General features: G+C 43.6%; 1 protein-coding gene across 1 annotated transcript; it reads left to right on the top strand.

Annotated features, from left to right (window-relative positions):
• The first annotated feature begins 4844 nt into the window (after positions 1 to 4844).
• On the top strand, positions 4845 to 22825 carry LOC147360392 (latherin-like). Its single transcript, XM_086335166.1, has 8 exons — positions 4845 to 5022; positions 11728 to 11841; positions 12958 to 13087; positions 16415 to 16519; positions 17386 to 17535; positions 20413 to 20494; positions 21420 to 21483; positions 22770 to 22825. The coding sequence occupies exons 2-8, from the start codon at positions 11742 to 11744 to the stop codon at positions 22823 to 22825; spliced, it is 687 nt and encodes a 228-aa protein (XP_086191292.1). The 5' UTR covers positions 4845 to 5022; positions 11728 to 11741.
• Positions 22826 to 27889: the final 5064 nt, after the last annotated feature.

Genomic DNA, 27889 nt, shown 5'->3' with positions numbered 1-27889 from the left:
GCACTTGTCCCCGTGGTCCTGCAAACACTATCCATCCATCTGAGCCTCTGCAGACGTGGCCACCGATGGGAGCAGCTGGGTTGACAATGGTACCCGTGAATTAAATGTTATACCTTCATCAAAACTTGCAGAGTGTCCTACCACATGATCCAGCAGTCACACTCTACGGTGCCCAATTAAAGGCCCATACTAACCTGCACGTGGATGTTTATAGCAGTTTTATTTGCAACTGCCAAAATTTGGAAGCAACCAACATGTCTTTCAGTGTGTGTGAAAGTCACTCAGTCATGTCCAACTGTTTGCGAACCCATGGACTGTATACTCCATGGGATTCTTCAGGCCAGAATACTGGAGTGGGTAGCCATTCCCTTCTCCATGGGATCTTCCAAACCCAGGGATCAAATCCAGGTATCCCAGATTGCAGGCGGATTCTTTACCATCAGAACCACCAGGGAAGCCTCTGTCTTTCAATAGGTGGATAAATAAACAAACTATGGTACATCCAGACAATGGAATATTATTCAGCCCTGAAAAGAAATGAGCTCTGGAGTCATGAAAAGACACAGAGCAATCTTCAATGCATATGATTACATGAAAGAAGTCTACTGAAAGGTTACATATTATATGATTCCAGCTCTGTGATATTCTGGAAGAGGCAAACTAAGGAGACAGTAAAAGGATCAGTGGTTACTAGAGGTTAGGAGGGAGGGAGAAATGAATTAGCAGAGCACAGAGGGCTTTGGGCACTTCCCTGGTAGCTCAGTTGGTAAAGAATCCACCCGTAATGCAGGAGACCCTAGTTCAATTCCTGAGTCAGGACGATCCCCTGGAGAGGGAATAGGCTACCCACTCCAGTATTCTTGGGCTTCCCTGGTAGCTCAGATGGTAAAGAATCCACCTGCAATGCAAGAGACCTGGGTTCATTCCCTAGGTTGGGAAGATCCCCTGGAGGAAGGCATGGCAACCCACTCCAGTATTCTTGCCTAGAGAATCCCCATGGACAGAGAAGCCTGGTGGGCTACAATCCATGGAGTCACAAAGAGTCAGACATGACTGAGTGACTAAGCACAACACAGCACAGAGGGTTTTTAGTGCAATGAAATTGTACACAAGTGGCAGAGAAACATTCTTACACATTTGTCAAAACCTACAGAGGGTATAACACCAAGACGAAACCTTCATGTAAACTTTGAGTGATAACGATATAGGTTCATCATTATGACAAATGTCCCACTCTGGTAGAGGATATCAATTACAGGGGAGGCTCTGGGGATGGAGGGGAAGGAGATATATAAGAACTCTCTGCACTTTCTGCTCAGTTTTGCTGAGAACCTAAAATTGCTCTAAAAAAAAAAGTCTATTAAAAATTAAAACTTCCAGGGTAGAGGATCCAAGTCTGGTGTTGCATTTCCCCTAGAACCTGACCACTGCCTCCCTTTCAGCCTCTTCACCTGGGCTTCCTGATTCACGTTCTATAAACAAAGAATCATGCAGTGATGTTTTGGTGGGTGCTCATGATGAAATATTTACTGGGAACTCTGCTCTACAAAGTCAGAATGGCATTCTGGCTTCAATATGTATCAGTAGGTAGGAAATGTACTAGATGAAACTGAATCATGGTTAAGTGCTCTGGGGTCTGCCTCCTGGCTGTGAATCTTGACTCTTCCAGAGGCTAGAGGCACATTGCTCAGCTTCTCAGGTTACAGTCTCTTCCTATAATGTGAGTAACAGAGCATCAACACCTCTCAGGGTTTGGAGAGGATGAAATAAGATGTGGTGTGCACAGTACAAAGCACAGGTCTGGGAAGAGAGCAAAATTAGAGACAGCCTCTAAGATCTGATAAATAAGTGGAAGAAGTTCATGTACTCAGACCTAGGGTTGAGCAGAGGGACAAATGTCCAGCCTTGGAATAAGACAGAAACTAATTTCTAGCAAGGAACTCTAAAAAGTTTCTTACTTCGGGTGAAATTAACCAAGATTTTAGTTAGGAGGTTGGGATTGACATATACACAGTACATATAAAATAGATAATCAACAAAGATCTACTGTATAGCACAGGGAAGTATACACAATATTTTGTAAGAATAAGGGGGAAGAATCTGAAAAAGAATTTACAGGACTTCCCTGGTGGTTCAGTGGCTAAGAATCTGCCTGCCAGTGCGGGAGACACAGGTTCAATCCCTGGTCTGGGAAGATTCCGCATGATGTGGGGCAACAAAGTCCATGTGCCTCAACTAGTGAGCCTGCTGTCTAGAGCCCTCACGCCGCAACGACTGACTTATGCTCTGCAATGAGAGAATGCACACAGCACGCAGCAATGAAGACCCAGTGCAGCCAAAAATAAATAAATACATACATAATTTTAAAAAGAATGCATATGTATATATGTATGTGGGGTTTCCCTGTTGGCTCAGAGGGTAAAGAAACTGCCTGCAATGTGAGACACCCAGGTTCAATCCCTAGGTCAGGAAGATCCCCTGGAGGAGGGCGTGGCTACTCATTCCAGTATTCTTGCTTGGAGAAGTCTGTGGACAGAGGACCCTGTCAGGCTACAGTCTGTGGGGTCACAAAGAGTCGGACATGTCTGAGTGACTAACACTTTCCCTTTCATACACGTACTTGTGTATAACTAAATCACTCTGCTGTGCGCCTGAAACCTACACAACGTTGTTAACCAGCTACAGAACACTTCAATAAATAAATAAAGCAAGATTGCAAGGGTTGAATCATTCATTCTTTGTGGATCATTTGCCGTATTCCGGGCAGGCCACAGGAACAGCTTGAGCAAATGCCTAGAAGCAGGAGGGACATTCCAGGGAAACAACAGGTAAGCAGCAGAGAACTTCAGCTGCATTTGGGGATGGTGGGTGGAGATTAGCATGACAAGGGCCCCTTGGCTGAGATTCCTTGAGCCTGTCTTATCCTTATCTTTGCCCAGAATTGTTACATGACTTAGTGTGGGAGATGAGGAAGCAGATCCCTAAGTTCTCCCTTCCAGAGGACATGCCACAGAGAGGATAGCTGGCTGCTCATGTCTCTTCATCTCTGTCTACATCTAGTCTCCTAGGACAAAGACTAGAGGGAAATGAACCAAAGTATTAGCAGGGCTTAGCTCTAAATAGAGACATTGTCTTCCATATTTCTATATTTTAAAAATATTTCTTTGAAAATGTGGATTTTTTAAACAACCTAAAATACATATTTTAATACAAATTTAAGACTAAGGCTTGATGGAGGTGGTGCCAGAATTTTGGAACAAATGATGGAGTGTGTCTGTCCTCGGAGCCTTAAGAAACAAGCCTTCCTTCTCAGTGCAACAGAGAGCTGTTACCCTTACCCGAAAAGGAGGCTTCAGCTCTGCTCTAAGAGGAATTTGTGATGTGATGTCAAGGTGATAAGCCTGTGCAAAAGGAAGAACTGGATTCAAATCTTGACTCTGCTATAAACTAGCTCTGTGATCTTGAGCAAAATTTTTCCTCTCTTGAATCTTAGTTTCCTCATCTGTAAAATAAGACTAATAAAAGTTTTTATATTATAAGGATTCAAGGAGGATTCCACAAACATTTGTGAAAATTGTCAGTGTCAGCTATTGTTATTACAGATGGGGAAACTGAGGTCCAGGAAGGGCATGGGAGCTGTCCAGTGTCAAACAGCAAGGAATGGGCAGAGCCGGTCGAGAGCACAAGATTCCTTGGATGAATTACTGGGTACAAGCTCGCTCTGCTCACTGAACAACAGGCTGATGAATCTGAGAGATGCGGTGCTAAGGCAAGGAAAATGACTCTGAAAGCAGCTGACCAAGAAGATGGCAAGCTAGTGCCTCAAAATAACCATCTTGTCAGGGTCTGGATGCCAGGCTCTTTTGTAGAGTCAGAGGAAAAGCAATGAGGAACTAGAGTCAACAGGCAGACTGGAGAGGGAATGGCAGTGGGGAAATGAAGTGAAATGGTCTTCAGTCTTGAAAAACATTTCCAAAGGAATGGCCAGCCTTTGGAAAAGATGTGTTAATCTCTTCTGTTCACAGGTGGGTAGGGACAAATTCTCTCTCTATGAATCGACCAAAGACACTTTAGTTTACAGTCAAGCAGAAGGGTAGGGTCCTCTGAGTCAAGTTATTAAGTATGATTATAGTAACAATTTTTATAAAACAATTTTGTAATAACAATGATTTTAATTTTATAGTAACAATGATTATAATAACAAATAACAATTTGGCCACCTGATGCGAAGAACTGACTCATTGGAAAAGACCCTGATGCTGGGTAAGATTGAAGGTGGGAGGAGAAGGGGACAGCAGGGGATGAGATGGCTGGATAGCATCATGGACTCAATGGACATGTATTTGAGTAAGCTCCCGTAGTTGGTGATGGACAGGGGAACCTGGTGTGCTGCAGTCCACAGGGTTGCAAGGAGTCAGACACAACTGAGCAACTGAACTGAACTGAACTGATAATAACAAAAGCAATGAAAAGCAAGTCAAAGAAACAGTTTCCAACATGGAGTCAGAATTGTCTTCCTCCCTGCAACAGATGGAAGCAAGAGTACCCTCTCCCTTGCTTCTACTCAGAGACTTCCTTCCTCACAGTCCCTGGATCCACCTCACTCATGATACAGATGAGGAAAATGGCTCAAAGCAGGACTGGAATGTGAATGAATCATGAACACAGTCTCCCAGCCCTCTTGGTTGCTCTCCATGTTCCCCACACCTCTGCATATGGTGACATTCATGATGTACAGTTCCAAATACATTATTGACACATCCATTAAAGTGCTTAAGTGACTCACTAATCCCCTTAATCTCCTGGGGCCTTCCATGCAGGAAAGTTTACTTTGGAGGTATTGGATGGACATGGTAAGATCAAGGGCTTCTCATCAGTTTTCCAGCAGTCCGTCACTCAGTGCCACGTCTTCCCCAGCAATAGGGTGACTCACCATCTATAAAGTCTGCCTCAATGCAGAGTCCACTGGGAACCAACTAACGGAGACCCAGGGCATCTCAGCAGCACACCAGAGGCATCCAGGTGAGCCCAACGCAATGACACTCCCCAACCTGCCTTTTCATGAGATGTCAAACCAGACTAAAGCCTGTGATAAATGCTACCAGTTGCCATTGTGATTGGTTCTAGTACAGATCACAAGAAAATAGTGACTTAAATAATGAGAAGTCCAGAGGTAGATCGTTACACTGACATGGGGGATCCTTCCAGCTCTTCCTTCTGCTTCCCCGTAGGTCGGGGCTTGCATCTTTATGATAATGAAACAGCTACTGAGCTCCAGCCATCATGTCTGATATTCAATCAGGAAAAAAACAGGACAGGAAAATAAAAGCTGGATCAACCACCTTGAAAGAATTTTTTCGAAGCCCTGACTCCATGCTGGATCTGTTTCTTTTACTTTAACCTTTGCTTTTCATTGCTTTTGTTATTATAATCACTAAAAGGATGCTGCCTATAGCTGTAAGCATACTTCATGGCCTCAGAATCTGCGGCTCTGACTTAAGTGCCAGATCACAGGGAGACATTCTGACCCTGCCCACCTGTGAATGGCTACAGAAAAGAAGAAATTAATACATCCTCTCCCCGATGCTGGCCAAGCCAAGAGATATTTTTGCAAGACTAATGGCCTTTTCACTTTACTTCCTCATCTCCTCCCTGTCTCTGGTCTGGCACCCAGACCCTGATAAGATGGTTTGGGGGGACACTAGTTTGTCATCTTCTCGGTCTGCTGGCTTTCCAAATAAAGTCACTATTCCTTGTCTCAGTATCTCGTCTCCCAATTTATTGGCCTGTCCTGCAGCAAGCAAAGCAAGCTTGTGCTGCTGCTGCTGCTGCTAAGTCGCTTCAGTTGTGTCCGACTCTGTGCAACCCCAGAGATGGCAGCCCACCAGGCTCCCCTGTCCCTGGGATTCTCCAGCAAGAACACTGGAGTGGGTTGCCATTTCCTTCTCCAATGCATGAAAGTGAAAAGCGAAAGTGAAGTCGCTCAGTCGTGTCCGACTTTTAGTGACCCCATGGACTGCAGCCTACCAGGCTCCTTCATCCATGGGATTTTCCAGGCAAGAGTACTGGAATGGGGTGCCATTGCCTTCTCCAAGCAAGCTTGTACTCAGTAACAAATAGACAAAACTATAGATCTCATAGCATCACTTTAAAAACTTACAAATCAGGCATTATAATGAAAACTTATAAGTTTACAAGTAACAGTTGGAATGAATTAAATGTGCTTGCTTAGATAACTAAGACTTTACTACTTGTGGGAAAGACTCAAGATTTGTATTTGTCCTTGATAAAGTCTGAAGGAGGCTATGAATTAGATTTTCTGTAACTTGAGTTTAAAAAGGCCACTTTTCCTCTTTTTTGTCCCTTTGGTTTTAGGTTCTATTTGATTGGGCTAATTAGGCTCAGTCTAAGGTCCTTGTGGACTGTATTTATATTTCTGATTTATAGAGATTAGAAAAATAAAGACAATTGCTTTTAATTCCCCAAAGAACTGGTTTGTCACCTACATAATATTAAAAATTGATTTGCTCAACTATATTTCCTTTAATCACTTTTCAATGAGATTACCAACTAAACTGAAATTTGAGAGTTTTATGTTCTTCAACTTTAGGTTTTAATTATCATGCCTTCAAAAGCTTCCCTGGTGGCTCAGAGGTTAAAGCATCTGCCCACGATGCGGGAGACCTGGGTTCAATCCCTGGGTCGGGAAGATCCCCTGGAGGAGGAAATGACAACCCACTCCAGTATTCTTGCCTGGAGAATCCCATAGATGGAGGAGCCTGGTGGGCTACAGTTCACAGGGTCGAAAAAAGTCAGACACGACTGAGCGACTTCACTTTCACTTTCAAAAGCTTGCATAAGGTAATTCAACAAGGCTCTCTTTCTGAGTGTACAAGTTAAACCCTGAGCAAAATCACTAATTTTATTTTATTAGCCCCTGAATATTAGTTGCCAGTTTTTACTTTATATTGTATGCCTCAGGTAACCCTATTGGTTTCCTTTAAAGTGAAGTCGCTCAGTCGTGTTCAACTCTTTGCGACCCCATGGACTGTAGCCTACTATGCTCCTCTGTCCATGGGATTTTCCAGGAATGAGTACTGGAGTAGGTTGCCATTTCCTTCTCCAGAGGATCTTCCTGACCCAGGTCTCCCGCACTGTAGGCAGACACTTTACCATCTGAGCTACCAGGGAAGTCCTTTAGTATGTTTAATTAATATTTCCTGTGTGCCCTGTCTTATGCAGGGGAAATATTTCCCAGTGAAACATGTCTTCCACTAAATAATTAAGCAAGAGAGATGTAACCATTTTATATAAAGCTCAGTTAAATACACCACTTTTTACAACATTTATCTCAATTCTATCAATCTTTATAACTTCAACTTTAGTTTTCATTAGGATCCAATCAACACGTCTTGGTTTTACAAGTTCTAGGAGCTTTCCTTTCTTTTATTTCTTAATCATTGTATCTATTTTGTATAGAAGGCTCTGGTGTCCTCCAAGAGGGGTTGAGCCAAGGGACTCAACTTTTGTCAATCTTTTAATTTGATTAATTGGCCTAATTGTTGCCCCAAGTAGTCGTTGGTCAGATATCTCAGTGTAAATTTTTCTAGCCCTTTAAATATTTAAGTCACTATGCTTAGTCACTCAGTCGTGTCCAACTCTGCGACACCATAGACTCTAGCCTTCCAAGCTCTTCTGTCCATGGAGTGGGTAGCCTTTCCCTCCTCCAACAGATCTTCCCAATCCAGGGGTCAAACCCAGGTCTCCTGCATTGCAGGTGGATTCCTTTCCATCTGAGCCATCAGGGAAGCCCATAGGGGCTCTTTAATGTTGGGGGACAGTAGGGGATCCCTTTGGCCCATTCAACCTTAGGTAGTATAGTATCAAATAAATTTTTTTTAAAAACCTTCTGTTTAAATCTCATAAATGTCCTTTAAATCTAACCCATTTAAAAATAACCATCCAAAGATTTCTTTATCCATTTAGATAAGTCCCTTAAAATTTCTACCTTGTTGGGAAAAACTCTCTAGGCTTTCCCTAAGTTTTTTTCTTATTTTCTTATTAATCAACCAATTAATATTATTATTCTAATATTTTTATTAGCATCTGTAAGACCCACCGAGGGGAAGAGGAAACACAAAAAAGTCTTCCTAAACTGGTTTTCTTGTTCGTTTTAAACTGAGGAAGTTCTTCAGTTAACAATTAGTTATATATTTTTTTCTGCCTCTTACTTTGATAATTTTCTCATAGGTACCAATAAAACAGCTGCTTGTAATGAGAACTGTCTAGAAATTTATCATTTTGAGTTTTTCTAGTTTAAAGGATCCATCATCTGGCCATTAGTGAGATATATTTTAATAGTGTAAAGATGGAATAGGTTTCCCCACAAGAAAGTGTGAAGGAGGCTGGCTAAACAAGATCTAGAAAGTTTACTCCCCAAAACAGTCTAAGGAAGTAAAGACCATCATTGTACAGGCCGATGCAATGAAATTTAAGATGGCCAAAAGCCCCTGAGAGTTGGTACAGTCAGAAAAATCACTGTTCATAATCCCAGTGTATATGATTGACTGCCAAATGCACACTATAAGTGTACCTTTTGGATGGGAAAGACCAAGTTTTCAACTCATACACTTTAGCTGAAGAAAATCAGAATATTTACATTTCAAAGGCACAGGAAGAGAAATGCAGGTTCCTGCAGAAGGGCTTTTGTTTTTTTTTTTCTCGAGATCAGAGATTTGAAAAGGGGTTTATATCAAGATAGCTTTTCTAACAACTGCCTGTGCAATGAGAGCCCCCTTATTCATGTGCAGGGCAAGATTTACTTTAATTTTCAATTAAGTGAGTACTTGCAAATATGAAATTGATACATATGGTACCTGAATCTGGCTAGGGTGTTAGTTATAGGCTGGCTTTCTGATGCCACTCATTTTTCTATTTGAAAGAATCTGTCTCCCATTTTAAACTTGGATTGGTCAGGGATAAAATTTTCTAGTGAAATTGTGTGGTGGGCCAATATGCCTCTTGTGAGCTTAACTCCTCTGGGTTTTTACCCTAGAGTCATTTTAGCTCCTTCTACATGTCTCAGGGTAGTATTTATGTCTGCCTCGGGTAGTATTAAATATAAGACCATGGTGGATGCTTGGATAGCAGAGATGCCAGTTCTTATCTGTTTCTGCAGCAGAAGTGAAAGTGAAAGTTGCTCAGTGGTGTCCGACTCTTAGCGACCCCATGGACTGCAGCCTACCAGGCTCCTCCGTGGGATTTTCCAGGCAAGAGTACTGGAGTGGGGTGCCATTGCCTTCTCCACATAGACTCTATAGTCCATGGAATTCTCCAGGTCATAATAATGGAATGGGTAGCCAATCCCTTCTCCAGGGGATCTTTCCAACCCAAGGATCAAACCCAGGTCTCCTGCACTGCAGGCAGATTCTTTAACAGCTGAGCCACTAGGGAAGCCCGAATCTCCAGCAGAGCAAGTTGTTCATTAAAATGAGTGGGTTTCCCTATAGGCACAGCTGCACTTGCCTCTAGCACTCTTGCAAGTTTCTCAGTCACCCAAGAAAGCCCTTGCTGGCCAGGAGGAGAGTACTTTCTTCAGAGCTGAAAGCTCTTGTGTAATATCTTCACTTCTAGCTCTACAAATTCTTGTTAAGGTAGCCAATCTCAAGAAAGACAACAGGTCAGTCTCCTCCCTAACCTCTCAGCTCTGCCAACTCAGTATCTTTTTAGCTGAACAAATCCCAGTATTTTCAACCAGACTTGCCTAATACCTTTCAACTCTGGGAGTTTACCCTTTCCATAGTCTTTTGACTGGGTACCCCCAGCATCTTTTAACTAGGGGTGGTCCCTCCCAATCTTTCCACTAGGGAACCAGGTACCTGTCAGACATCACCAATTAAAAATCAGAATCATCAACCAACAAATGGGTGATCCAAGAACCAGGAGAAAGTTTCACTCAAACTCATCTGGACTCTTCAAGGAAGGGAAATAAGAGCAAGAAGGCTCTGCTGGCACCAAGCTCCAGTTCCTCATAGAGTTCAGGTGAAGGAGAGAAGTCTGGTCTTGGTCCATTCGTAATTGGTCACCAAACTTTCAAGTGAAGAGAATGCACAGCCTAAAAGTTGGGAATTCTGTTTTATCTGGCTGACTTCCTGCGGACTTCAAGCACAGGGGGCAGTCTCTCAGATAGGTTTGAGGGACTACTCTGAAGAGGTAAGGGAAGAGCCAGAATCTACAAGAGCTTTGCAACAAAAGTCAGGTAGTTGAAACATCAAAAATTACTGCCCAATCTGAAATAATTGAAAGGTTTAAAAAAAAAAAAAGATTACTGCCAACTAAAAAAAAACAGCTATCTCAAGCTAAAAAAGTTAGTGCTTTTCTATATATAGGAAGATGCGAGGGTCTGGGCTCATTGATATGATTCCTTTGGTATGCGCCTTAGGTATCCACGGCCAGGATTCTGTTCTTTCTTATGCTGAGTCCCCTCAGGGAGAGGGGGTGCCACTTGGGATGCTGTGGGCTTGGCTGTGGGGCAGCCTGCGTGTCTCCATCCTGAGTTCCCTCAAGGCTTACCTTTGGTGGTGGCCATACTGGCTTGATTGCTGCAACATCCTGTTTAATGATATGGCAGGCAACATTTTTCATTCACAGTATTAAACTTCCTCATTAGCCCTGCCTTTGGAAGATTCACAGATTAACAAAGTCTGAAGGGGGGGGGACCCTGAATGCTGGAGGAATGCACTAAGTCCTTATAACCGCTCAGTCCTAAGAGAAGATATTGACATTAATGAGCAAGAAATGGGAACTTGGAGAGCGGAGAGCACTTGACTGTTTTTCTCTCTTTCTTTACAGAATATTTTTCAAAAAATTGAAGTATAGTTTATTTGTAATGTTTCAGGTGTACAGTAAAGTGATTGAGTTTTATATACATATATATATATATATATATAATAAAAACACACACATATAGTTGTTGCTGTTGTTGTTTCATTGCTAAGTTGTTTCCAACTCTTTGTGACCCCATGGACTGTAGCCCACCAGGCTCCTCTGTCCATGGCATTTCCCAAGCAAGAATACTGGAGTGGGTAGCCATTCCCTTCTCCAGGGAATCTTCCCGACCCAGGGATTGAACCCCTGTCTCCTGCATTGCAGGCTGATTCTTTACCATCTGAGCCACCAGGGAAGCCCACAAAGGAGTGTAGGGAGTGTTAATCCCTGCAAAATGTAATTCACACCAAGTCAGGGAGTGTTAGAGGTTAACTTTTGAGGAGCCCATCTAGTTACAGACACTACAGATTAGTAACAGGTAAAACTCGGATAGATCAACTTTTTCAGGCCTGTTTATGCTGTTTCTCTAGACCAGTTCGCTGTTCTCTTTATTTTTTTTGTTATCAGGAGAGGAAAAGCCTCATTTCTGATTTTGTTGCTACAGTCTCTTAGCTACAACTTTATACAGCCTCTCACAGGAGCAGTCAGAGCTCCACTGGGGGAGGCTGTGTCCCTGAAGGAAGAGTTGTATGCCTAGATCTCTTGGGCATAAAATATGGGTTGTGAAGCCTTGGGCTGGACCTTCCATTTCTTGCTCAGTACTATGGGGAAAAGCGTGTGTCCCCTCTGAGCCTCAGTGACCCCATCTGTAAAATGGGTCCAGTGAGTTCTGTGGCCATCCTGGATCCAAGCTCTGGGGAGATTCTCTCAGAGAACCCTGTCTGCCCTGCTTACTCACAGGTGCCCATTCCAAGATGCTGAAGGTCTCCAGCCTCTTCATTCTCCTCTGTGGGCTGCTTGCTTTATCATCTGCGCAAGAAGTCCTGTCTGAAGTTTCTTCCCAGATCAACGATGGTGAGACTGTCCAGCCTTGGGTCATGCCTGGTTGTGTCAGGCCCACAGGCCTCTTCTAGAGATCCAGGTCATTAACTAATGTCAGTTAAGTTCTGATTAGCTTAGTGCCTGGGACACAGTTAACTCCAATAATCATTAACAGCTCTGATCATCACTGCATTATTCTATTTAACCCCCTTCCCCCAAGGTTCCTGCCTTTCCTGTCTCCGTGCTTCATCTATTAAAACCTCTGCCCACCTCCCCTGCCACCGCATGCTCACGCCCGCCCTTCTGCCACAGTAGCCTCCTCAGCACATTAAGCACACCCCAGGACCTTTGCACATGCTATTCCTTCTGGCTGGAACACTCCTCCCCTAACTATCGGCACTGTTCCCTCCCTTTCTTCAGGTCTCTGCTAAAATTTTGAATTTGCATGAAGACCTTCCTCCATCTCGCTGCATATATTAACACCCTTACCCAGGACTCTCAATTCCTCACTCTGCCTTTTATTTTCCCTCATAGACAGAAATAGCATTCAGGGGAATTCAGTATATTGAAAAAATTGTCTATTCTCCCTAGGAAATAATCCCTATTCAGAGACTCCTAGCAGCTCTCTCTCATCACCCGAACCATCCCAGCTTCACCCCCAACCCAGAACTCCAGGCTCCTCACCAACCAAAAATCTGAAAAGTTAAGCACAGGAGCCCCAGGACCAGGCCTCAGCTACAGCTGATGTTCTTTCTGACCAGCCAGTGCCATGCCAAACTGGTTGCTAAATATTTTGAAATCAACACCTTTATAGCATTTATTTGCCCCCACCTCCTGCAAGTCTCTTCATTCATGGCTCTGCCATCTCTCCCCTCACTCTCACTGAAACGCCAGCTCCACCAGGGCAGAGAGTTCTGCCTGTTCTCACTGTGGCAGCCCCATCCCTGACAGAGCTGTGGCTCCTGTAAATGTTTACTGAGTGATGGCGTCTGGAACTTGGCCCAGCACTGAGCAGACCAGAAAGACTAGGTGAACGAAGAGGAAGCACCTCGTATGGGACTTACGCAGAGGTCAAGGTTGCATCTGAGACACTTTGACCTCTAAATGTCTAATTGGGTTGGGGGTGGGGGTGGGGGGCATGTTTTTCAGTCTTGACTAAAGAACTCCTCAGCGTGGGCTTTCTCCCGAGCCTGCAGAATATTGACCTTCAAGAGTCATTGCAGAATGTCTTCAGCCAACCAGCTGGCCTGCTGGACATCAACAGTGACAGCAATGTTGTGTGAGTGTGCTCCAGTTACTGCCCCCAGGTCCAGGCTCTCCGGGTTTGTCAGTTTATTAGAGCTCACCGCACGTGCCCTGACTTCACAGAGACCTTCCCTTCAGTCAGCAGCCCTTCCAGCACCTATGACCTTAGATCCACTACAGTAAGTCCCCTACAAAAAAGAAGTTCCTTTCAGAGAGCATGTTCATAAGTCCAATGTGTCTGTAAGTCCAACAAATTTAGCCTTGGTAACTAACACCAATGGCTATATAGTACTGTACTATAATAGGTTTATAATATTTTCACACAAATAATGCATTAAAAATACAAAAAAAAAAAAGAAAACATTTTAAGTCTTATAGCACAGTACGTTGAAAAGTACAGTCATACAGCACAACAGCTGGCACACCGGGGTTGGCACTGAGTGAACAGGACGAGAAGAGCTGCTGACTGCAGGAGGTGAGAGATGGTAGAGCTGAAGGATGGTCAGCAATGGGAGACAGAGGGCAAGCTGCAGTTTCACTCACACCTTATGTGATTGGACACGCAAACGCATGTTGCATCTTTGAAAGTTCACAACTTAAAGATTCGTACAGAGGGGATGTACTATAGTTGGAAGAAATTCCCACAGTGGGGGTTGTCGAGGGGGCTACAGGAGTTGAGGAGGTGCTGCAGACAGGGTTCAATCTCTCTATCTGCCAGGAGGGCAACAGTTCTCTTCCCTTCTCTCTTCCTCTTCCCTTCCCTTCTCAACTCTTGTTTCCCGTTAAATAGGGAATGATAGCATTTATCCCTGGAGAACTGCTGTGAATATTACATGAAATAATACATGTAAAATGCTTGCACAGTTCCCCATCCTTAGTAAGAACCCAATTGGCAGCAACAATAGCAACCTCTACAATAATGGGTTTCCCTTGTTGCTCAGATAGTAAAGAATCTGCCTGCAATGCAGGAGACCTCCGTTCAATCCCTGGGTCGGGAAGATACCCTGGAGAAAAGGAATGGCAACCCATTCCAGTATTCCTGCCTGGAAAATCCCATGGACAAAGGAAACTGGTAGGCTACAGCCCATAAGGGTCACAAAGAGTCAGACACGACTGAGCAACTAACACTTTCTCTTTCACTTTTTCTACAATAATCAATGTTATCTGACCACCAGAGTGAAAAAGACCCAGCTCCTGTTCCTAACACATCCAACATAACTGCTGATTCCCACCCACCCTCATCCCACCCTACCTGGTCCTTCCCCGACCTAGCTCATCTTAGTTAATGACAGCTCCACTCAGGAAGTTTGCTCTGGCCAAAGCTCCTAATGTGGTCCTAGCCTCCTCTCTTTCCCTCAGAGCCACATCCTCTCAGCAAATCTGGGCAGCCCTACCTTCAAAACACATCCAGGCATCTGCCCATTTTGCCAACCTCCTCTGATCTGAGAGACCCTCTTCTTTCACTTTAAGCCCCTTCCCTCCATCCTGTTCCACCAGTAGCCAGAAAAATCTAAGGAGTAAGACAGACTCTGTAACTCCCTTAGTGAGACCCTCCAACATCTTCTCTTTGCTCTCAAAACCAAACCCAAAGTTCTTATCACTGGCCCACAAGCCTCTGTTATGCCTGGCCCTGACTCTCTTGCTTCTCCTATAATTCTCCCCTCACCCACTGCCCGCCAGCCACACTGAGTCTGTTGCTGTTCCTCAAACATGCTGGCCAAATTTCAGCCTCAGGGCTTTTGCACTTACTCTGTCTTCAGCCTAGCTGTTTCTTCCCCTGGTTATCCTTGTGACTTGTTTATTTCATGGCATCTGGTCCTATCACTTCATGGGAAACAGATGGGGAAACAGTGGAAACAGTGTCAGACTTTATTTTGGGGGGCTCCAAAATCACTGCAGATGGTGACTGCAGCCATGAAATTAAAAGACGCTTACTCCTTGGAAGGAAAGTTATGACCAACCTAGATAGCATATTCAAAAACAGAGACATTACTTTGCCAACAAAGGTCCGTCTAGTCAAGGCTATGGTTTTTCCTGGGTTCATGTATGGATGTGAGAGTTGGACTGTGAAGAAGGCTGAGCATCGAAGAACTGATGTTTTTGAACTGTAGTGGAGAAGACTCTTGAGAGTCCCTTGGACTGCAAGGAGATCCAACCAGTCCATTCTGAAGGAGATCAGCACTGGGATTTCTTTGGAAGGAATGATGCTAAAGCTGAAACTCCAGTACTTTGGCCACCTCATGCGAAGAGTTGACTCATTGGAAAAGACTTTGATGCTGGGAGGGATTGGGGGCAGGAGGAGAAAGGGACGACAGAGGATGAGATGGCTAGATGGCATCACTGACTCAATGGATGTGAGTCTGGGTGAACTCCAGGAGTTGGTGATGGACAGGGAGGCCTGGCATGCTGCGATTCATGGGGTCGCAAACAGTCGGACATGACTGAGCGACTGAACTGAACTGAGGCAAGAATACTGGAGTGGGTCGCCATTTCCTTCTTCAGAGGATCTTTCAGACCCAGGGATCAAACCCAAGTCTCCTGCATTGGCAGGTGAATTTTTTACTGCTGAGCCACCAGGGAAGCCCCCCTCCTCATGACCTGTACCCTTACTTTATTCGTGATTCTGGCCAAATGTCACCGCAGATGAAATGGTTTCCCTGACTACCCTATCTAAAACTCCATTCTTCCCAATGTCATCCTTTTTTGCCTGATCCTACAGGGCCTTTTCACAGTACCTGTCACCTGGGTTTATTTACTGGGTTTATTGCTTTACACATACACACCCTCTCTAGGTATGTGCTACATATGGCTTTCAGTCTTTTCCTTACTATTTATCCACCCTTTTATCCCAGCCTGCTTTCGCTTGTGTGTGCATGCTAAGTCACTCAGTCATGTCTGGCTCTTTGTGACTTAGCACGCACACACACATACTGTAGCCCGCCAGGCTCCTCTGTCAGTGGGATTCTCTAGGCAAGAATACTGGAGTGGGTTGCCATGCCCTGCTCCAGAGGATCTTCCCAACCCAGGGATCGAGCCCACGTCTGTTTACATCTCCTGCATTGGCAGGTGGGTTCTTTACCACTAGTGCCGTCTGGGAAGCCCTCCAAACTGCTTAGTGCTGACCAAAGGACTGGACCAGATCACCCTGAGATGCATTAAGACAAGAGTTTCTTTCTGCTCAGGGCTATATTCCCAGTGCTCATAACATGCAGTAGCTATGCAATTCCATGATTAAAGAGTGAGCAACCATATTTGCATGCCTTCAGCTTCTGCTCTGCAGGGAACCTGCCTTCACACAAAGTGAGGTCCACCCACAGCTGAAGCCCACAACCTTCCCCTGTTGTGCTATTTCTTCACCCAGGGTAGAACTAGAAGACCCGCGCCTCATTCAGGTCTTCCTCCAGGACTCTGTCAACAACAAGGAAGCCGAATTACTGGTAGCATTGGCATTTTCTGTACATACAAAGTAAGTAACAGCTGCAAATCTCATGTGCAGCTCTGTTCACTTTTGCGCAGTGTGCAGCCGGGGGAGGGAGGAGGGCGTCCAGCACAGCCTCAGAAAGACTCATTGTGTGGTTGAGATAAAACAGCCCCTCCCCCCCAGGCCTGGGTCACCCTATGTGTAGAATCAGGAGCCTGCAGAATACTCGAATGCTTCCATCCTGGGGCCCCTCTAAGGAAAGGAGGAAGGTTGAGTGAGTTTCTTTTTCCCTGCTTCGTTCAAAGGCCCCCACTCATTGATTTGGACTTCATGAGCCAACTCAGTTCTGACTGAATAGGATTTAAGGTGAGAACTCAGGAATCTGCTCTAGACCCCTATACTCCTTGGCAGTAACACATACAGATGCCTAGGGATATGTTTTTTTAGTCTGCATGGTATATTTTTAGAGGATGGGCGTTCTTCAGTTCATCACAGCCTTCACTCATCTCCCTACAAAGCCAAGCCCTGGTCTATTTCATTCATTTCCATTTCAAGCCTGACCCTCGAGGCAGTAGATTTTAAGACCTCTAAAAAAGTACTTTCCAAGGTCACGGTTTCTTGGTTTGATAGGATGCCATACTCAGAATTAACTTTTTCCTTTCTAACTGTCCCCTGAGCCAGAGGTAGTATCAGTCGTGTGTTCTGGATGCTGCTGGCTGGATACATGACTTCAAGAAAGCCACTCCTGCTCTCCAGTCTTGAGTCACATCTTTTGAAAAATGAGGAAAGGGTTGTAATAGGGTGATTTTTAGGATCTTGTGCAAATATGGAGACCCTCATTCTAGAAATAAATGGGAATGTAGAAAGCTCTGAAATTCTCTCCCACCATCCTTAACTCTTCCCTCCCACAGGCTTCCAGTTCTTAATCCCCTCATATTTCAAGTGAGGACAAATATGAAAGTCCAGCTGCGTTTGGAGAAGGATGTAAATGGCATGTACCGGCTCACCTTCGGGCATTGCAGGCTCGTTCCTGAGAGTGTTCGGATCCAATCTGGAAGTCTGTGAGTTTTCCATCTTTTTCCACCAGGTGTGATGAAGCCCACAGCGAGGCTTCAACTGAAAGATGTCACAGCAACTGTACCCTCCAAAATCAGCCTTTTGTGTAAATCAGTTCAGTTCAGTCACTCAGTCGTGTCCGACTCTTTTTGACCTCATGGACTACATTTTATAAATAGAGCTTCACAGTAATTTAGAATTGTGTAGTTTGTAAAATTCATAATTTCATTTATATGAAAATGGTTCCCTGAATAGTACTAAGGACAAAGAAAACAGAATCACTTGATCATTGGTTGGCATTTAGGTTATTTATGAATTTTTTACTATCATAAATAATCCTGAGACTTTTGGAAAATATTTTCCAAAAATAGAATTATAAATGGGATCATTTCCTTACTGTAGATAGTAAGGATCATATTCCTTACTGTAATATTTCAAAAATATTGAAAAAGTATAAACATTTTTATGACTTTAAAATCTGAAGGCATGTAATAGTTTAAAGACATTCCAAATAACTTACCAAATACTTCACCATTAGAACTAAATTAAGTGATTTGTTTCTAGCCAGTGTTGGTCAGTTTCACTTCATATTCAAACAACACCAATTACTCCATTTTCACAACTTTTCTCTTCAGTAGCTAGAAAATACCATAGATGAAATTCTCTTCTTTTCTTTTCTTTCCTTTTCTTTTTATTTGGAGGAGGAGGTGGGCAGGCTACCAGTAGGGCCAGGATTTCATCAATCTCTTATTAGTCTGTGACATTTCCTCTTCTGAGTAACCATCTTCAGAGGTTTGCTCTTTTATTAACCAGAGTTTTAGTGTTTTCCTATACATTTATAATCTCTTTTTTACAATCTTCTTTAGTAAAATTTTTTAAAATTAGGCTGACATCCACAATTAACTGAATCCAGTGACCACCCCCAATCTATTTTATTCCCTGTCTTTTTTCACTCCCGTGTTCTTTATTTTGATTCATCTCCCAGTTTTATCACTGTTTCCAGAGAGAACTGAGTGTGGAATCCTTTCTGAGCCCATACAGATCTGGTAATGTTCTTCAGTCATGTTCAAACATAAGTGAGAACCAAGCTGAACACAGCCTCCCTGGCTCTCAGTCACCTCCCCTTCACTTCAGTTCAGTTCAGTCATTCAGTTGTATCCAACTCTTTGCAATCCCATGGACCACAGCACACCAGGCCTCCCTGTCCATCACCTGACCATCATCCTGGAGTTGACTCAAACTCATGTCCATTGAGTTGGTGATGCCATCCAACCATCTCATCCTCTGTCATCCCCTTTTCAATCTTTCCCAACTTCAATCTTTCCCAGCATCAGGGTCTTTTCAAATGAGTTAGTTCTTTGCATCAAGTGGCCAAAGTATTGGAGTTTCAGCTTCAACATCAGTCATTCCAATGAATATTCAGGACTGATTTCCTTTAAGATGGACTGGTTGGATCTCCTTACAGTCCAAAGGACTCTCAAGAATCTTCTCCAACACCACAGTTCCAAAGCATCAATTCTTCGGTGCTCAGCTTTCTTTATAGTCAAACTCTCACAAGCATACATGACTACTGGAAAAACCATAGCTTTGACTAGACGGATCTTTGTTGGCAAAGTAATGTCTCTGCTTTTCTCTGAAGATGGCTCCCATGTCTTTTGATGTGTTGAAGAAAACAAGTCCCTTCTCTATGGGAAATCTAAGATGTCAGGCTGGCAGGGGTAGATCAACTGATTTATATGCAAGGTTTTTATAGAATAAAGACACATGGAATTTATATTTACATGTAATTATATATGGGCTTTCCAGGTGGTTCAGTGGTAAAGAATCTGCCTGACAATGCAGGAAACACAGGAGACTTGGGTTCAATCCCTGGATCAGGAAGTTCCCCTAGAAAAGGAAATAGCAACCCACTCCAGTTTTCTTGCCTGGAAAATCCCATGGACAGAGCAGCCTGGTGGGCTGCAGTCCATGGGGTTGAAAAGAGTCAGACTTGATTTAGCACACAAGCATGCCATCTCCCCATGATTATATATATTTACATATATATATATATATTTATATATAATTTATAGAATACAGGCACAAACCTGATGCCTGAGAATTAGATTTTCCCTCACCTGTAAGGATTAACGACTGAGTCAGAAATACAAAGATACCTTGTCACTGTTATTTCCTGTTTCTTTCTCATCTCTCCCAGCTGAAGACTGTTAAAATATTCCTTTGGTGAATGCACAACCATCTAGCCAAGGGAACACGTTCTACTAGGGTGTTAGATAATCAGCGAAATAGGAGTTTGCCAGAGCAAACTCAGAGTTGGCTGGAAAACTTCAGAAGGGCTTTCTGGAGGAAATAGCTGGACCTAAAAGGGTGACAGGAGTTGAAGAAGGCATCTCAGGAGAGAAAAATAAAATAGTCACAGAGAGGGGGATGAAGGGCAGCAGTGATGAGGTCAGGGTGATTTGAATGGGAAGATTCATTTTGAGGATCCCTAAGAAGTAGGTCAAGGCAGAAGGGCAAGGCTGGGTCATGAAGCGCTCTGTATGTGTGTGTTAGCCATTCAGTTATGTCCAACTCTTTTCGACTTCATGGACTATAGCCCACCAGGCTCCTCTGTCCGTGGAATTTTCCAGGCAAGGATACTGGAGTGGGTTGCCATTTCCTTCTCCAGGGGATCTTCCTGACCCAGGGATCAAACCCGGGTCTCCTGCCTTGCAGGCTGATGCTTTCTCGTCTGAGCTACTAGGGAAGACCCATAAAGTGCTATGGAAACAAGCAATAGACTTTAAGCAATTTGGGGTCCATTGAGCAAAGAAGTGAAATGAAAAAAGGAGAGTTTGGGAGAAATTAATCCATTCTACCCACTTTTTTCATTCTTCATTTAGAACCAGTCGGATACCAAATTTTGTTTGGGAATATGTGGAGATAACTATAAAAAACCTGATCATCAATAATTTGGGAGAAAAAGTAAGTCTACAAAATCCAATTGCTTCAGTACAGCATATAGGATCTTAGTTCTCCAACCAGAAATTAAACTTTGCCTGTATTGGAAGTGTTTCCCAGGTGATGATAATGGTAAAGAACCTGCCTGCCAATGTAGGAGACATAAAAGACACAGGTCAGATCCCTGGGTTGGGAAGATCCCCTGGAGAAGAGCACAGTGACCCACTCCAGTATTCTTGCCTGGAGAATCCCACGGACAGAAGAGACTGGCAGGCTTCGGTCCCTAGGGTCGCAAAGAGTCGGACACGACTGAAGCGACTTAGCACCCACGCACATATCGGAAGCGCAGTCTTAACTGCTAGACCACCAGGGAAGTCTGGGATTAGCTATTCTTAAACTGGAAGGAAATCTCCCAGGAAGGAAAGCTCGAGAAAGAGGAAATGGGAGAAAAAAGCTTCCATTCTGCATCCAGGCATGGAGAAAGTGCTTTACAAACATTTAATTCTTCATATCAGAACCAGCTTCTGTGTGATTGGAGGTGAATTGATAAGCCTCTCCAAGACTCAGTTTCCTTATCAGTAAAATCAGTAGAAGGTAATTATAAATTTGAGAGCTAACATTCATTAAGGTCACAGAAACTGTGCTAAGTATCTTACATGAATTTTCTTATCCCATCCTTCAAACTATCTCATACTTTAGGTAACAATATTATTTCCACTTTCCAAATTAAAAAAAAAAAAAGTCCCAGAGAAGAATGACTTACCCAAGTCATAGAACTGTCAAATGGCTCAGCTGACATATGATGCCAGGGCAGTCTGTCCCCCAAAGCCCTTTACCTGATTTTTCCCTCGGATGGGTTGGCTTAGAAGAACTTGCCTTGATTACTCCCATTCAGGCTCCAGTGGGTAGCACCTTCCTCCTGATTCTTGCATATTTCCTTATCTTTCAGGTATGCCCCTTCATCAATTCATGGCTCTATAACCTGAACCCACAGGTGGCTAATGAGCTGATGAGTAAGTGATGGTGATGGAAAGGGATGGAATACTCCAGGAGAAAGCTCCAACCCTCCTTCACACTTCATCCCCTCTGCCTTGACCTCGCCTTATGCTTCTCTCAGATTGAAACCAGAATGGCCCCTAATAATAACAATTCTAATGACCTCAACTGCCATTAATTGAGAGTCCTGTGCACACCAAGCCCAGGGGTAATCACCCTGCTTGCCCTAGCCGTTAACCCTCCACCACTAGCTAAGTCAGGCTGATTTCAATTCTATTCTGGTCCCAAAAGCCTAGAGAAGCTGAAGTATGAATGGAGGTTTCTGTGGGAGACAAAAGCTGTCCAATTCCTCCTAAATTTTAGATGTTGCTTTATAAGCAGAAAATAGTTTCAGCCCAGTCAAAACCTGCCTCCTTCCAACAGTCACTATCTCTAAGCCACTGAAGTTCCCACATCTGCAAGAACCCAAAGCAACAGATCCAAGATTGAATCTCAGCAGCTGAGGCCCCAGTGGGACTCTGAAAACCAATGGACTTAAAAGACTCTTCCTACCTTCACTGACTATTCACTAGTTCTACCAAGTGCTAGATGCTGCAGTTTCTCTCCCAGTAAGCAATTTTCTGGTGGCTGTTCACATCCCTCCATTGACAGGGTACACCCAGATTATGCAATAGGAAGCTCAAGGCAGTTAAATCTGGTTGAGCTTTAAGGCAGAGGTCCCCAACCTCTATCAGTCCATAGCCTGTTAGGAACTGGCCCACAAAGCAGCTTCATCTGCCACTCCCCATAGCTCCCTATTACTCCCATTACTACCTGAACCATCTTCTCTCAATCCCCATCTATGGAAAAATTGTCTTCCATGAAACCAGTCCCTAATGCCAAGAAAGTTGGGGACCACTGCTTTAAAGTTCCCAAAGCTCAGTCCCCAGCTTCTCAAAGTAAATGTGAGTGGAGGAGCTCAATCTCACCCTGATGATTCTGGGCCACCACAATGGGGAGATGGCCGGGCAAATGGAGACTCTGGCTGCTATAATGCCAACTTCCTCTACTGTCTTACTCTTCAGTGATTCGCTTGGGAAGGATAGTTGGTCCCAATATATAGATGAGGAAAAGAAGGCTCAGAACTGTCAGTGAAGTGGTCAGAGACAGCTAGTGACTGATAGTGACAGCCCAGCTTCCTGTCTTCAAGCCTTTGGCTCACTCCCCTACCCTGCCACCCCCAGTTAAAGCAGAGGGAATTCCTTTTGGTCTGTCTGATCTGCCTTCACTCCCACTGTCCTGAGCTATCTGTTTTGCATTCTAGACTGGCTGCTGCAGCAGAGTGGGTACCAAGCCGCCATTGAAATAGCTTCAAAGTGAAGAAGCCATGTTTGTACCAGTCTGGTAAGACATCAGAACATATTCCACTCCTTAGTGGCGATGCTTGGCCTCGAGAGCCATTATGTCATTCATTCATAAAATTTCAATTTAAGGGTCTATTATGTGCTAGATGGGGCTTTCCTAGTAGCTCAGATGGTAAAGCATCTGCCTGCTGCAGGAGACCTGGATTCAATCCCTAGGTCAGGAAGATCCTCTGGAGAAGGAAATGGCAACCCACTCCAGTATTCTTGCCTGGAGAATTTCATAGACAGAGGATCCTGGTGGGCTGCAGTTCATGGGGTTGCAGAGTTGGGCACGACTGAGTGACTAACACACACACACACACACACACACACACACATGTGCTAGATATGAGGGATACAGCCATGAACAAAACAAGAATCTTCTCTCCTGAGCTTGTATCCTAGTTGAGCGCACTAACAATGAACTAGGAAATAAATACACAGTCAACTAAATTCCAGAGAATGGTGAGCACGGTGAAGAAAACCAAATAGGAGGAGAGTGGCTGGGGTGAATGCAGGGAAGAACACATCAAATTAAGAGAATATAAGCAGGCAGAAGCCCCTTTGAGGAGATCTTTCAGCTGAGCCCTGTATTGTAAAGCAGGAGTTGTGCCAAACCCTGGGAAAGAACATCACTGGCAGGAGGATGAACACGTGCAAAAGTCCTGAGGCAGGAAGATTTCCTTTTTGAAGCAAAGACAGAAGAGCAATGTGACTGCAGTGTGGAAAGGGCTCAGCTATTGGAAGCGTCTTTATAAGGGTGATGTTTGATGGAGAAAAGAGGGAGGTTTCTGTAAAAGGAGATGCCATTATTCATGTGTCATGTACTTTTTGCAATTATTCTGTGCTGATACACCCTGCTTAAGTGTCACAATCTCAGGTCTCTCAAAAAGACACATATTTTCCACTCTCTTCCTTACTTTACCTTCCATCATAACATTCTTTACTATCTGATTTCCTACTATACTACCTGTTTATTTTCTGTCTTCTCCACTAGAATGTAGACTTCATGAAGACAAAGACTTTATCTTTTTCCCTGTTTTATTCCAAGTGCCAGATTACAAAGACTCACACATGGCTTATAACCTCAAGAGCCCCCAGCCTACTGAAGGATAAGACAAATGAATAGAAAATTTTATGTGCAGTAAAGTGTTCTGTGGAAGTAGAGAGGCAAGATCAAGGGGGGCTTCACAGAGGGGGCAGGATTTAAACTGGGTGATGAAGGATGATTAAGAATTTTCTTGTGATATAAGACATTAAAAGCAAAGGATAAGGACTTTCTTGGTGGTCCAGTGGTTAAGAATCCACCTGTCAATGCAGGGCACACAGATTCAATCCCTGGTCTGGGAAGATCCCACATTCCATGGGGCAACTAAACCTGTGTGCCCCAACTACTAAAGCCTGAGCGCTCTACAGCCCATGCTCTGCAACAAGAGAAGCCACCCCAACAAGAAGCCTGTGCACTACAAGTGCAGCCCCCATTTGCTGCAACTAGAGAAAGCTCTTGCACAGCAATGAAGAGCCTGTGTGCTGCAATGAAGACCCAGCAAAGCCAAAAATAAATAGGTAAATAAATTAATAATAACAAAGCAAAGGATACACAGCATGTGCAAACACACAGGGGTAGGAAAGCATCTGATGCTCTCTCCAATGGGGAGAACTTTTGGGTGCCTGGACATAGGACTCATGGGGGACGGAGGCATCCTCCTCTGAGAGGTAATGATAAGTTTGTAATGAACTGTACACATGCTTTCTGGAGACAAGGTGGATGTGATGAATTCAGCCACCAAGTAGTAGATGCCATCCATGACAGGAGACTTAAGAAACTGAATAGTCAACATCACAATTGGATCTATGTCCTTGGGTTGATTAGCTTAGTTACATAATAGTCTATTAATAAGCCAGTGTGGTTCAACAGAAATGTAACACACAAAACACATGCATAATTTTGAGTGCCTTAGTAATGCCACTTTCTAAAGAAAAATAAATAGATTACATTAATTTTAGTAATAAATTTTATTTAGCTAATATATCTAAAATATTACCATGTCAACATATAATCAATATAAAATATTAATGAAATGCTTTACATTCTATATTTTGTACCAGATCTTTTATAACTATTGTGTATTTTATACTTACAGCACATTTCAATATTAAGTGCTTAATATGCACGTGTGGCTAGCTGCTGCCATATTAGACAGTGCAGCTCTAACTAAGCTAGTTTGCTGCCAGTTACAAACTTTTGAAAGGCCTATAGCATCTCATTTTATCCCCATCAATATATCTAGGCATCCTATTCTGCTTGGGACAGAAGTCCCGAACTTTGTCCCCTATATTTTATTCAGCCCACTGACATAGAAAGCTTTGGGTTAGCCAAAAAGTTCATTCAGGCTTCTCTATAACACTTGCAAAAAAACCCAAACCAACTTGTTAGCCAACCCAGTGTTTTACAAATGTGAATGAGTTGCCAATATTAAAAGTAAGAAATACGTCTTTTGATCAACCAAAGCATCTGGCAATACTTTACATCTCTCTGTCATGAAGTAGGCCAAGGTGAGGAGCATGATTCACCTTAGTTGATGAGAGTCCAGAAAACAGCAAGAATTTGTTATTCAGTGATAGGCAGAGCGTGCGTGTCAGGCTAGGAATATGGTTCAGCACCATGGATAGCGGACAGTCGTACCAATCTGAAGGAAGGTGGGGGAAGGGGAAAGGCTCAGCACTGGCTTACAACCTCCTTAGAAAGGGTATGAAGTTAACTAATATCTTGATTATTTCATACAGAGTCAGGTTCTGGCTGGTCTCCCTGGAATGTCCTCCAAGCTCCAGGCCATCACCTATGTAGATGTTCATGTTGATTACTCAGCTGCTGCCTGGAATTTCATTACCTGCCCTGGACCCAAAGACTTACTACTACTCTTGATATAGAGACTATTTCCCTATAAATCTCATCAGAATCCATATATTGATTCACTATAATTTTCCCACAATAAATTTTTTGCAGCTCTGACCTGTGGACTGTCCAGCTTCCATAGCACCGTGTGAGCAGGGACAACAATAACCAGAGATGGCAGTGGGTCTGGTTATGACAACAAAAGTTCACAAGATGGAAGAAGATGCCTGGATTGATTTAGCCTTTATCTCAGAAATACCAGAACACTTCGATACAGAGTTTCCCAAAAGCTAAGAACCAAGTCTTCCTGTCCAATCTGAAGTGTTTTCTAAACTGATTCTGTGACCTTGGGTAGCTCCCTGCTCTGGGCCACGGTCTCCTCACTGTGAAGTGAGAGTGTCAATCTTGTCTTCTAATTGCTCTCAGACTAGAACAGTCTACCAGTTTTGTGCTTTATGAAAGAAAAACTGTCTGTTCTAGTATTCCCATTTTTATCCCATCCATCACCAGGCTCAAAAGACATACAGCTACCCACTACCTCTACTTCTTCATCTGCTTCCACTGTTCAGTTCTGGCTAATCTGGTTTCTTCCCCTAACTCCTCAAAATAACTTGCCCGGGGCCGTCTATGAACTTCTTTGTGTCCAGTGCCAAAGAACCCTTATCAGGTGTTCATATTTCTCAATTCATTAGCAGTTAGCACTTTGGATGACAACCCAACCTACCCTCTACCTGCTCTGCCCCCCTTTTTCCTTCCTCATCACTACCTTGATTCATACCTGGCACTCTTCTGTGCATTTTACAATATTACATCACTTACTCTTCTAAATAAACCATGTTGGTTATTAAGATTTTTCCTCTTGCTTCCAAATCTATCATTCTGTACTCTGCTTTGCCATGCTGGTCTGGGACCCTGCAAGCCACGTGTCTTCTTTGCTGGTTTGCTCCTTGTTAGGGTCTGTCAACAGAGGCTACTAGAGGGAGGTTGCAAAGCTGGAGGAGGAGAAAAGAAAACTCCTGTCTCCTGTTTATTTCTATTCCTCTGAGCATCACCTGGCAATGGGTCTTCACTCAGCTAGGGGAAGTCAGATGAAGTTTAGGTTTTTATTTAATGTTCCTAAAACCAGCCTTATCAAAAACATTTTCTGAGTACCGCACCAGGCAATAGGAGTCCCTTCCTCAGAAGTTTGCTTCCAAGTTCCATAGGATTACTCCTCAAAGATCCTCAAAGTTCATCCTACCACTTTCTGCTGCCACTAGACCCACAGCTAGGTTCAGATCTCAGCATGCTCTGCTGCTACTGCTAAATCGCTTCAGTCATGTCCGACTCTGTGCGACCCCATAGACGGCAGCCCACCAGGCTCCTCCATCCCTGGGATTCCCCAGGCAAGAATACTGGAGTGGGTTGCCATTTCCTTTTCCAATGCATGAAAGTGAAAAGTGAAAGTGAAGTCGTTCAGTTGTATCCGACTCTTAGCGACCCCATGGACTGCAGCCTACCAGGTTCCTTCATCCATGGGATTTTCCAGGCAAGAGTACTGGGGGGGACAAAAATAAAAGATAAAACAACTTTTACACTTAATTGAAATTTTTGACAATTTATTTAAGCAGATATGGAGAATATTGTAGCAAGTGATTCTAAATACATTAGACCAAGGATGATAGGATATAGCAATGGGTTGTACTTAATTAATTGATGGGTACATTTATGAAAGATTCTGAATCTAGTCCTAGTATCAGACAATTGAAAATGGCTTTAATAGTTTATTATGTTGGTTACTGGAAATTGAACTCAACAATGGCCTTCATCCAATGTGGTTGTGATGCTACAACTTCCCAGGCTTTAAAGCTTTACTTAATTAAGGCTTCACTTAAAGTAAGTCTCCCAAAGGTTTGGGAGATAGGACTGTTGGAGTGGATTTATGTTTTGCAAATACATGCACCTCCCCCAACACCATTGTTATCTCCTGACGGGGCCCAAAGAACATCTCTTCACTAGAAAATTGAGAAATAGTTTGCATTAGGAGAAGGGCATCAGTATCCTTGAAGAGCTTTATGATGGCTTTTTGTTTCTTGGGACATGTGACCATTGAGAAGGCCTCCATAAAAAAATGGTTAATGGGACTTCCCTGGTGGTCCAGTGGTT

This window comes from Bos grunniens, chromosome 13 (assembly GCF_055505025.1).
Source record: "Bos grunniens cultivar Pamir isolate PY7600 chromosome 13, Bosgru_T2T1.0, whole genome shotgun sequence".
NCBI lineage: Eukaryota > Metazoa > Chordata > Mammalia > Artiodactyla > Bovidae > Bos > Bos grunniens.
This window is presented reverse-complemented; position numbering and strand designations above follow the sequence as displayed.